The sequence below is a fragment of the Meles meles genome, chromosome 10 (genome assembly GCF_922984935.1).
Source record: "Meles meles chromosome 10, mMelMel3.1 paternal haplotype, whole genome shotgun sequence".
In the NCBI taxonomy this organism is placed as follows: domain Eukaryota; kingdom Metazoa; phylum Chordata; class Mammalia; order Carnivora; family Mustelidae; genus Meles; species Meles meles.
The window spans coordinates 14,318,641-14,331,115 of NC_060075.1; the positions used below are offsets into that span (position 1 = coordinate 14,318,641).

Sequence of the window (12,475 nt, forward strand, 5' to 3'; positions counted from 1 at the left end):
GGTATTCTTGTGCAGATTTTTCCAGAAACCAAAAAACTTACTCCTGACTTTAGACTAATTTAGAGAATGGTTAGGGAACAGTAATAATCTCAGTTCTCATAATTTCTCTCTGTCTCCATCTTCAAGTGATTGTATATTTTGTTTTTTAACTTGGAAGGGATCTTTTTAGTAGCTCTTTGGGTTTGTCTGTTTGTTTTTGGAGTCCGATTTTGTTATTGGTAGTGAGCTGCGGTCTTGGCTTCTGACAAAGCACGTTGCTCTTTGTTCTTCAGTCGCATCACGTGTGAATGCCAGGTTTGGGGCCGTCACCTGTGGCAGTGTGACTGCTGGTGTCCGTATGCCAGGAGCTGGGAAAGGCTTGGAGCCGGAGCATTATCTTTTGGGTAGAAGATTTGTGATGCACAATTACAGGCTGCTTATTGTGCTCTGCAAGCCAGTTAGGCTTGAAGCTGGCTCATCAGTTTGTATTTTTCAGTTGAATAGTTGAATCATAGACCTGACTGTTTAAAGATGTCGAAGTGATAGAAAAATAATGGAATTATATACCGATAAGAAAACCCACGTGTTTCATGGTTTTATGTACTTGCATATCATGGGATACCAAAAACCTGAAAATGGCTGCAGCCGCTGGTCTCTTAGCGGCCACTTAGTCTCTTCTTCCTCGGGATGGGTTCCCTTTTGAATTCCAGAAGCCACTAGGAGCCTTGTAAGCATTTAGGAACAGGAGAGGGCCCTCCTGTAGTTGATCGGGCATATTTAAGAGCTTGGGTCTACCCAGACCCCCACTGAACCAGTAGTTTTAGGCTGGGTGCAGATGTCCTGGGATTGGAGCTGGGAGAAGTGTCCTTTCTCTCCAATCCACATGGCCACATGCAGGGGGAGAGTGGCTGGATGGCAACAGGTACCACAGCACCTGGTACATTGGGTGTGTCACAGCCTATGGTGGGACTTCAGCCAGTGTTGTCCTCAGCCGGCTCTGCCTTCCTTTAACCAGAGAAACTGGCTCATTTCTGTTTCATGGTGAACTGGATAGTTTCTCTGCTGGCTCTTCTGGGGTCTCGCAGATGGACCTCGATTGTTGTATTTGTGGACCATGGTCATTTAAAGAAGAGTTTGATACAAACTAGAGGGCAAAGGTATTATCAGTCCAAGAAAAGGGTATACTCAGTAGTCAGCGTCTTCCTCCCTGTTGTCTCCAGCGTTTCCACAATGAGTTGCCATTTGCATACATTTCTGATTTATCTTTATTATCTTTCTTTATGCAAAAATGAGCAAATGTGTATACATAAAAGTATTTTCTGATTTCACTTTTCTTGCACCAAACTAGAGGCAGCATTCTGTATGTACTGTTCTGTACCTTTTCTTTTCCCTTTCAGGACACTGAAGTCTTCTGATATCTGTCTGCATGGCTCTCCATCACCTGTGCATACCCTAATTTATTTAATCTGTCCCCTTTGGAGGGATGTTTTGCATTGTTTCAGATCTTTTGTTGTCACAAGGGTCACACCACAGTGGATGATCTGGTGTACGTGCTGTTTCATGTTCAGGGCAGTTAACTTTCTAGAAGGTAAATGCAAATTCGTCTTAATGGGGTTGAACCATTATGCACTTTGCCTCAAGGTGCTTGAGGTACTGCCTTGGCCTTGCCAACAAGTTAGTCATCAAGCTCTTGGACTTTGGCTGTTTTCATGTGTGGCAAAGGGTGTTTTCAGTGTATTTTAATTTGCGTTCTCTTATGAGTGAAGTTTAAACTTTTTTTGCTAACTCTAACAGCCATTTGCCTTTCTTTTTCTGTGGAGAGTTTGTCTTTTTGTTCAATTTTTTGTCAGCCTTTTGTTTTTTTTTTGTTTGTTTGTTTTTGTTTGTTTTTTTGATATGTTAAGAGCCTTTTATCTACTGGGGGGATCAGCACTCAGTTTCTTATACAAATCACAAACCTTTTCTCTTGATTTGTTAGTTGCCAGCTTTGTTTATAAAGTATTGTACCCAGGCAGACATGTTTACTTTTTTAGTAAAATGGATCCATCTCTCCTGTATATTGCTTCTGGATCTGGAGTTTAGTTAACTGTGGCCGCTTCTACTTCCGGAAGTTATTTTTTATTTTTCCCCTAATCAAAGCCTACCTTAGATACAGTTTGGAAAAATCTGTCACCTGTCTGAGACTGGATGTCTTTTGTTATCACTGTAACGTGGTCTTTAGAGGGTCACAGACACCACACATCAGTGATAAAAGCGATCATTTTGGTTAGATTCAGACTAAGATATGCCTGATTCAGGCAGGATCTTCCTAGTGCATAACCTGAGAGTCACACAGGGTCCGTGCAGTGAAGCCTGTGGCTCTTCCAAGTGACGGCTGCCAGCTGTTGCAACTCGAGTAAGCAAGTCAGCTTTAGCCTCTTGAGCCAGCTGGGACTCCTAGAGTGGGTTGCTTTCAGAAAGAATTTCTCTGTTTACACGAATGACAGGGTCACAGAATATGATCTCCACATTCCAGAGTTTTAATACCAGAGTTTGATGTGAAGTTTGAAATGGCATTTACACATTGGCTCTCTGGTTTAGTTCCTTACTGTCCTTATATCCTGCATAAAAATGTTTTATTCATGTGATTGAGTCCTATTTTTTTCTTTTCTTGCCGCCTTATGGATATTTTTGGTCATTTCATTTTTTCCTTCCTATTAGTTTGGAAGTTATGTACTGTATTACTTTATTTTTTTTAAAGGCCACACTAGAAATTATAATGTGTTCTTAGGAATAAGGTCAAATACCTTATTCCATTAATTTCCTCTCTTGTTTTTTAACTTCATGAGTATTGTTACTTTATACAGTGAATGTTTCATTAGATTTACTCATGTTTTACTGCTTTGTCCTTTCAAATTTTCTTAGATGAAGATCTGTTGGAAAATTGTATTTTTGTTTGCCTGACTACATCTTCATTTTGCCCCCAGTCTTGAAAGATATTTTCACTGGCTCTAGCGTTTTGGGGTGTGGTTATTTTCTCCTGGAACACGGAAGAGCTCATTCCACTGTCACCCGGTTTCCATTGCTGCTGTTGCAAAGTCGGTTGTTGGTCTAAGCAGAGCCCCTTTTCCAGACTCTTTCTTCTCTGACTGCTTTTCAGATTGTGTTGGTCTTGCTGTTCAGTGCTCTCAACCTGGTGTGGTGGCGCGTGTGCTCTTATTTATCCTGTTGGAGATTCTTGGGGCTTTTGAGACTTTGTGTCCGTGAATCTCCTTTGTTCTCCTTAAAATAGTCTTCAGCCTTTCCTCTCCTCTCTTTTGAGAGCTTTGGTTAGGTTCTGAACAGATCCAGGCCTTGTCTCTCTCTTCTCCTTGTCCCAGCTTCTCCTCCATATCTCTCCTCTCCTCATTGCTGGGGCCCCATTCTGGATAACCGCCCTTCCCTTTTCGTTCAGCTTACTCCTCTCCTCAGGCGGTCTCCCTTGCTCACAAGGCTGTCCTTGGAACTTCGCCTAGCAAGGAGTGTCTTTCACTTCCAGAAGTTCGTTCTCAAACCCTCCACATCTTTTTATAGTTCAGCTCCTTGCATATATTTTTAAAGTTTTTCTTTTATTTCTTTAAACACAGAAAAAAATAATTGTTGTGTTATAATCTTATAATCTTGCCTCATAATTTCAGCATCTTCAGTCTCCACAGTCTGTTTCTGGCTAATTTTTGCTTATGGGACCTTGGTTAGTTATTTTAAACTGTGCTGTTTTCCTAGGAGAGTTATTTGTGGGAGTTCTTTGAGGCTTAGGATGAAGGTACACGTCTCATGCCAGTGGAAACAGAAGGTAGATCTATTGTAGAAAGAACAGATCATTCTGAAACGGAATCAGAAGGATTTGGCATTACAGTGACATAGTTCCTGTTCCTAGACCTGTTGGGTCACATGTCTTTTAGAACTCAGTCTTTGTTTATTTTTATTTTTTGGAAAGATGATAAGGTGCTTGTGTTATGTGAAACCTGTAATTAAACATGCTAATATTGCAGCTGTATGAAATAAGCTTAGTCCCTTTAAATAGGATATTTACAGACCACATATAGCCTCCTAGCAGTTGTAGTCAAATTTCTACTGTCAGAGGAGGGTTTTTTTATATATATATTATTTATTTGAGAGAGAGCGTGAGCACGAGTGTTGGGGGGCAGGGGGAAAGCAGACTCCCAACTGAGTGTGGAGCCTGACACGGGGCTCCGTCTCCTGACCTGAGCTAAAATCAAGGGGGATGCTCAACCGACTGAGCCAGCCAGGCACTCCTGCCAAATGAGTTGTGACGTACATTTTCTGTTTTTTAAAAAATGTTTTTGTTTGCCAGTTACACCTCATTGAGGCTGCTTGAAAAAAGAGCTCTTTGAATTTTTAAATTGCGGATGAAAGTTTGTATGTGCTCCTTTTATCAGTTACTCTCTGCCTTCCATGCAAGAGTTGAGATACAGGTGAGAAATGGATCCCTTGTGCCTGAGGTTTTGGGGTTTGGCCGTGTGGGCAAAGATAGATGTGCTCCCACATCATGGATAGTGTGCTTAGGGGCTTCCCCACCTGTACCTGCTCTTACCAAATGGTATGCTGAGACCCCAGACCACTGGTACCTGTGAGTGGTGGCCACCAGTAGTAGATCTGTATAAGACTGTAGATCTGTATAAGATCTGTATAAGACTCAGTGTTTTTGTTTACATTTTGTAGCAGTGTCAAGTTTCAAGGCCCAAAGAGCATCCCAGACCATTGGGACCCCTCGGCCCTGCCAGACCCTGGCTTTAAGGTATGGGACTCACATTGCCTCGGGCCACGGAGGAGGGTGTTCTTAGACACAGTGAGTGAGCAGACTCCACCACTGAGGGAGCCGTGAGGCAAGGCTGGGGCAGGAGGCAGGAGCTGTGTGGGGTTTTAGATTTAGGTCTTAGGAGTTTTAAGGCTGGATGACCACCAGGAAGATGGTTGGGGCCCCAAGAGGAGAGGCTGTATTGTGGATGAAGGATGATGACCTGGAAATTTCTCAAAGGGCAGAAATAGGAGCTTAACAGCTGTTTAGCTGATAAGTATTAGTTTTACTAAGCAAGAAAAGAAAAAACCAGGGGAGGATTTGAGTGTGATGAGGGACATGTAGAGGGGAGTTGCTGTTGGAAGGTGCCAGATACCAGAAGACAGGGACACCAGTTCACATGGCTCATGTCGGGCCTTCCAGATGATGAGAGCTACCCTGAGTTCTATGGAGTATTCAGGCCATTGTCCACTACGGCCTTGTGTATGTGAGGCCCTCAGGCTGCCCTCTGACGCTGGCATCCTGCTGAGCACTATGCTGATGGCTCTGTGTCTATCTTCCCTGGGAGGACTCCTCTTAGCGAGTCGTACACAGACCCCAGCAGCCCCAACACATGTGCAAAGGGTGGGTGAGCTTGAGTGATAGTACTCAGCGTCACAGGGCCAGGTGACCAGATTAAGGGGAATAGGAAAGGTTTCACTGGGTCCGCACCTAAGTGATGGCTGATGCTTGTACAGACAGAAGTAGGGGTCGATGGAGACTGCATAGGGAGGGAGCCCAGGTCAGGTGGAGGGCATGCATAGCCCCTGGGGAGCAGGAGGGAGGTCAGGCAGTGCTGTGGAGCGCTTGGTTGTGGGGTTGAGCTGTAGGCCATGACAGGTATAGGAGCCCTTAGCAGTCTGGTCTGGGGAAGGGGCAGGCTAGTTCCCTACTTGAGGGAGAGGAGTTTGGTGTCCTCCCATGGGATGGAAGCGAGGAAACCAGAGTCACAACCTCAGCTGCAGGAGATGCATGGACATTTAGACTGCACTCAGCGTAGGGGAAGGCCATGTTGCTCAGGGATCCCTTAACAGGCTGTCATCGGGCCAAGCCTCGAGGAGCAGGAACAGGGCGCGGGTTAGTTGCAGGCTGAAAGTGCAGGAATTGATGGATTGTCACTGCAGGGATCAGCTGCCCTTGGTCAGGGCCCCTCCTGGCCCCTAGGGGGTGCTATTTCCCAGAGCAAGGCGCTAAGGGAGAGGTGGGCTCTGCTGGGAGGACGCAGTAGCCAGGCACCATCCCTGCAAATCTCCTCGTGCTGCTGTGCTGATGTGTATTGTCTGCCAGCCCGACATCCTCCCTGGCGCTTGTGGTGAGGAGGGCTCCTGCCATACACACCTGCTTTAATGGGGTCTGCCCCTCTCGGCCAAACGTGTGCACTCCACGTGTATTAACACCAGCTCTGGTCCTGTGGACTATGTAGTCTGTGTGGGTACAGAGGAGGAGCGGGGATGTCCTGGGGACATCCGGAGTGGTGCCGACGTATCACGTGCCCGTCCTTCAGGAGGGTTCCACAGTGAACAGAAGGGAAGTGACCACAAACCGCAAACACCCCACAACTGGAGAGAATACACCTCTGGCCAAAGGGAGAGTCGTGATCACTGTCTGGGCTTGCTTGCCGTTCTAGCATTTTATAAGCAGCCTTGGGAAGGGACTGATCTATATATACTTTGAGGATAATGGAGAAAAAAAATGTTTGCTCCCTGCAGAAGATTACCCTCAGTTCTTCATCAGACGAGTATCAGAAGGTCTGGAACCTATTCAACCGTACGCTGCCTTTTTACTTTGTTCAGAAGATTGAGCGAGTCCAGAATCTGGCCCTCTGGGAAGTCTACCAGTGGTACGTGAAGGGCCCACTCTTGCTGGGCTGCTGACCATCCCCTCTAATACACGCCCCGGAGGCTAGCTGCTTGTCAGACGTGTCCTGGGTTTCAGGGACAATCTGAGATGGCAGCCACTGCTTGCCCAGTGCTGGGGCATCAGGGACTGTGTCCCTGCTTTTCTCCCCATCTCTCTATCTTTATAGCTTAGTGTCGGCACACCCCTCAGAGCTGAGGGGACTCAAGCTGCCCTAGTGACAGCCAGCACTTGTGCTGGTGCCTTCCGCCTCCCTGCCTGAACATCAGCGGGACCAGTCCGTATAAGCCACCCATGCGCAGGGGGAGATAGAGCTCTGTCCTGACAGCCAGGGAGCCACGCCTCATTTCCGTGCTTGAGGACGAGCATGTTCTTGAGGGCTCAGTGACTTGTTCTTGTAGGGAGGAGATCTGCAGCAGGTCACCATAGCGGGCCTGGGGTCCTGCTGACCTGTCCCCAGAAGAAGGGGTTGGAGCAGTGTCATCTGTTCTCTGGGACCAGTGATGAAATCGGGGTAATGGGGAGAGGGACGTCCCCCCACTGACCAGCATCCTCCAGCTTCCCAGCTTCCCTAGCTAAGCTCCGGAGGAAGCAAGGTGGTGGGGAAGAAGTGGGTCTGGTCTGCTTCCGGAGTTCAAGAAGCTGAAGAGGCTTTGAGCTGTGGAGGCAAAGGCTTCCCATGGGTTTTTCACCCAGGTTGTGCTGTTCACCCTGGTCTCACGGGCCTGGACTCATGAGCTTCTAATAAAATGTGTTTTCTTGGGTCAAGTGGCCTGCATTTGGCAGCAAGCATCCTTTGCCTCCTGTCTCATGCTTCTAGGCAAAAAGGCCAGATGCAGAAGAGAAACGGAGGGAAGGTGGTTGATGAGCGGCAGCTCTTCCACGGCACCAGTGCGAGTTTTGTTGATGCCATCTGCCAGCAGAACTTCGACTGGCGGGTCTGTGGTCTTCATGGTACTTCCTACGGCAAGGGTAAGGGCAAAGGTGGCCCCACCGGCAGGACCTGGCTTTCTTCCCAGGGCCTGGGAAACCCTTTTCTTTCTTTCTTTATTTATTTTTTGTATTTATTTTTTTTTAAATTTTTTATAAACATATAATGTATTATTAGCCCCAGGGGTACAGGTCTGTGAATCGCCAGGTTTACACACTTCACAGCACTCACCATAGCACATACCCTCCCCAATGTCCATAACCCCACCAACTTCTCCCTCCACCCCCCAGCAACCCTTTGCTTTGTGAATTAAGAGTCTCTTATGGTTTGTCTCCCTCCCGATCCCATCTTGTTTCATTTATTCTTTTCCTACCCCCCAAACCCCCCGTGTTGCATCTCCACTTCTTCATATCAGGGAGATCATATGACAGTTGTCTTTCTCTAGTTGACTTATTTTGCTAAGCCTAATATCCTCTAGTTCCACCCTCATCGTCGCAAATGGCAAGATTTCACTTTTTTGATGGCTGCATAGTATTCCATGGTATATATATACCACATCTTCTTTATCCATTCATCTGTTGATGGACATCTAGGTTCTTTCCATAGTTTGGCTATTGTGGACATTGCTATAAACATTCGGGTGCACGTGCCCCTTCGGATCACTACATTTGTATCTTTAGGGTAAATACCCAGTAGTGCAATTGCTAGGTCACAGGGTAGTTCTATTTTCAACTTTCTGAGGAACTTCCATGCTGTTTTCCAGAGTGGTTGCACCAGCTTGCATTCCCACTAACAGTGTAGGAGGGTTCCCCTTTCTCCGCATCCTCGCCAGCATCTGTCATTTCCTGACTTGTTAATTTTAGCCATTCTGACTGGTATGAGGTGGTATCTCTCTGTGGTTTTGATTTGTATTTCCCTGATGCCGAGTGATGTGGAGCACTTTTTCATGTGTCTGTTGGCCATTTGGATGTCTTCTTTGCAGAAGTGTCTGTTCATGTCCTCTGCCCATTTCTTGATTGGATTATTTGTTTTTTTGGGTGTTGAGTTTGCTAAGCTCTTTATAGATTCTGGATACTAGCCCTTTATCTGATATGTTGTTTGCAAATATCTTCTCCCATTCTGTCAGTTGTCTTTTGGTTTTGTTGACTGTTTCCTCTGCTGTGCAAAAGCTTTTGATCTTGATGAAGTCCCAATAGTTCACTTTTACCCTTGCTTCCCTTGCCTTTGGCGATGTTCCTGGGAAGAAGTTGCTGCGGCTGAGGTCGAAGAGGTTGCTGCCTGTGTTCTCCTCAAGGATTTTGATGGATTCCTTTCTCACATTGAGGTCCTTCATTCATTTTGAGTCTATTTTCGTGTGTGGTATAAGGAAATGGTCCAGTTTCATTTTTCTGCATGTGGCTGTCCAATTTTTCCCAACACCATTTGTTGAAGAGGTTGTCTTTTTTTCCATTGGACATTCTTTCCTGCTTTGTTGAAGATGAGTTGACCATAGAGTTGAGGGTCTATTTCTGGGCTCTCTCTTCTGTTCCATTGATCTATGTGTCTGTTTTTGTGCCAGTACCATGCTGTCTTGATGATGACAGCTTTGTAATAGAGCTTGAAGTCTGGAATTGTGATGCCACCAACTTTGGCTTTCTTTTTCAATATTCCTTTGGCTAGTCGAGGTCTTTTCTGGTTCCATATAAATTTTAGGATTATTTGTTCCATTTCTTTGAAAAAAAAATGGATGGGATTTTGATAGGAATTGCATTAAATGTGTAGATTGCTTTAGGTAGCATAGACATTTTCACAATATTTATTCTTGGGAAACCCTTTTAAAGCAACTATACAGAAGGTGTGGGGTACTGGTGTGAGTTGATGAGCGGGGTCAAACTCAGTGAGTTATGGACCCCTGGCCCTCTGGGGGAGGGTGCCCAGCTGGTGGCACCCTTACTGTCCTCTGTGTGCAGCCAGGATCCTCACCCAAAGTTCTAGTAGGAGCAGCCCTGCTCAGGCTAGGCTTTGTGTCCCTGTGGAGTGGAGGCCATGGAGATGGTGAGCATGAGTAGGGGGAGGATAGCAGGTACCTTCCCAGCCCCGAGTCCGGCCCCAGACTGTGCCTGCATGATCACTGCAATGGGAATCTGAACCCTTCAGATAGGCCGGTGTATGCATCATTCCAGCTAGAATGAGAGCTAGCTATTTTTCTGTGTTATTTTCAAGCTTTATTTGGAAATAATTTTAAACTCACAGGGAAGCCTCAAGAATAATATTTTAAAAACCCCTGCATAAATTTTACCTACATTCATCAGCTTTAACCTTTTGCCACATTGGCTTTATTTCCTTAGACCCATTTGCAAGTGGCATATGTCATGCCCTTTCCCCCTTGAGTGCCTCCTAAGAACAAGGATGTTCTTTGCTGTAACCATGACACAGTTGCTAAGTTGAAATTCTCATATGATGTGATGCTGTAGTCCACAGCCCTTTTTGGACTCTGTCACTTGTCCATCGGTCAGCCTTAATCAGGTGTGGCCGCAGTTGCGGGCGCAGGATGAATAGAAGCCAGTGGTGGGTTGTATTTCCGAATGTGTATATGGCAGCCTCCAGTGCAGGTCCCATTTGACGAGCTTCAGAATTCTCTTTGCGGGGCTGCCAGTGGCTACAGTTGTCCGTGTATGGGGTCTTGCTCCCTTTCCACACCAACCCTGTGAGGCTGGCGTGATAGCCGCATTTTAGAGCTGAGGGAGCTGAGGGTTGGGGGCTAAGTAGTGATGTGCCCAGGGGGAACCTTTAGGATTTGAGGGACCGCATCAGAACTTGAGTTTTCTGTCTCAGAGTTTGGTGAGACCCCTGATGCCCTTCATGAGGGAAGAGGCTGGAGAAACGTGAGAAGGGAGAGGCAGGTCCTGTCGCCTTGGCTGACAGAACCCCCGAGCTCCCCCTTTCAGGCTGCGGGCTGCCTCTCGCTTCCCCCAGCTGAGCCCGTGTGTGTCCTTGCAGGGAGCTACTTTGCCCGGGATGCCGCGTACTCCCACCACTACAGCAAATCTGACACCAAGTCCCACACGATGTTCCTGGCCCGGGTGCTGGTGGGGGAGTTCATCCGAGGCAATGCCTCCTTCGTCCGTCCCCCGGCCAAGGAGGGCGTTGGCAGTGTCTTCTACGACAGCTGCGTGAACAGCATGTCCGACCCGTCCATCTTCGTGGTATTCGAGAAGCACCAGGTCTACCCGGAGTACGTGATTCAGTATACCAGCTCCCCCAAGCCCACAGCGGGTGCCTCCGCCCTCTTCTCCTTGGCGTCTTTCTTTGGTGGCCGGCAGTGAGCCTGCGAGGGTGTTTTTAATGCCTTTCAGGCGTGGCTTCCTTGGAGTAGCTACTTGGGAAGGTGGCTTTTTTTTTTTTTTTAAACGAAAACTTTTAATGAACTGTTCATTTAATGTTGACTTCCTGATGAAGTTATATTCTTAATCTCTCACTGATAATGGTTTTCAGTTTTAAGCCACTTTTGGGATCATTAGTAGACTAACCAGAAGTGACTGTAGGTGGGCCCGTTACTGCCTTTTACTAGTCTGTTAAAGTTTTATTATTTACACTCTCTGTTGACTCTGTGGCCGATGGGCACCAGGCACAGAGTTTCTAGATACTATTTTATGGATTGATTTTAAATTTAAGGTTCTGTCTCTGCAGTGAGTCATTTGGTTTTTCAGGGTCTCAGTGGCCTCTTGTTTAATTTTTTGTCAAAATGACGCAGTAGCCATCAGTGCAGGAGGCCGTCACTGTCTGTTGCTCTGGTTCTAATCCAGGCACCTCTCCTCCCGGGCTTCTGGCCTTGGAGTCGGCCCATCAGTCACGGTGTTAGAGCAAGTGGCTACTGTGTGGCATCACTGGGGCCCTGTCAGCTTCCCTTTGTCCTGGTGGGGTCTGCATCACTCAGTGGAAGGTGACAGGGATGGGTGGCCACCCCCAAGGACCCCCAGGCTCTGCCCACGAAGGCCCGTTCCCACATCTGAGCACACTGGACACCCTCCGAATGTGGGTTTTCTGTTCCTGTGAGATTTGAATACCTGAGCTGCATATGTCACAATGGAGCTTGGAAATAAAAGAATATTTATTTGAATAAATTGGGCGTCGACCAAAGCTCATTCTTCGGTGTCTATTTATCAAGCACCTGCTGGATACAGGCACTTTTCTGGTTGTCGGGATATAACAGCCCCCAGTAGCTGTGTGTGGACTTACCCTGATGAACCTGAAGGTCCAGGACCTCTCACTCCCTGGGGCTCCTCCACAATCCTAAGAGGAGCCCTAACTACATGGCCACATGGTCCTACATCTCCGTTCAATTTACAGAAGTTACATATTCGTATTTTTTTTTTCTTTCCCTCAACCGCTGTGAACTTCAAGTTCTGCAAAACCCAGACTGACTCCTGAGCAGAATGTGTTGTGGATGTGGAGGGGTGGGTGCGTTCTGCCTTGCACACACAGCAGTTGATGGGAGTCCCTGCTGGGCACTGGCTGGCTGTGGGGGAGGAGGGATGGGCAGGGCAGCTCCGTGTCATGATGTGGCCATCCCTGTTGGTCTCTGAGTTCAGTCCTCAGTAATGGGCTCCTCTTCTTCCCCTACACCTTTCCTGCCCATCCCCCACCATCCTAACACAGTGTGTCCACTCCGCCTGCTGCCTCCGCTTCTGTCAGTCTGTCCTCGAGTGCTCAGATCCAAGGCTGTTGAGTTTTTCCATCTTTGGAACAGGGGTAGGCAGTACCTTGGAACCTTATACAGGTCAAGGCAGAGAAGAACTGAATTCTTTGACGAGAGAAATGTAGCAACAGCAGTACTATCTTCCCCACCTGCCAGGCTAGTCACTGGTTGTACGTGGTATGATTTTTCAGAGCCCCCAAAATATTTCCTCCCT

General features: G+C 47.1%; 1 protein-coding gene across 2 annotated transcripts in view; it reads left to right on the forward strand.

Moving 5' to 3' along the window:
• Positions 1–11,707, forward strand: part of PARP12 (poly(ADP-ribose) polymerase family member 12) — a 40,832-nt gene extending 29,125 nt beyond the window's left edge. For both annotated transcript variants that reach the window (XM_046020332.1, XM_046020331.1), the window contains 4 exons: positions 4,681–4,756; positions 6,505–6,635; positions 7,473–7,624; positions 10,563–11,707. In XM_046020332.1, the coding sequence (XP_045876288.1) occupies positions 4,681–4,756; positions 6,505–6,635; positions 7,473–7,624; positions 10,563–10,888 (685 nt within the window). In that variant the 3' untranslated portion in view covers positions 10,889–11,707. The remainder of the gene's footprint in view (positions 1–4,680; positions 4,757–6,504; positions 6,636–7,472; positions 7,625–10,562) is intronic.
• Positions 11,708–12,475: the final 768 nt, after the last annotated feature.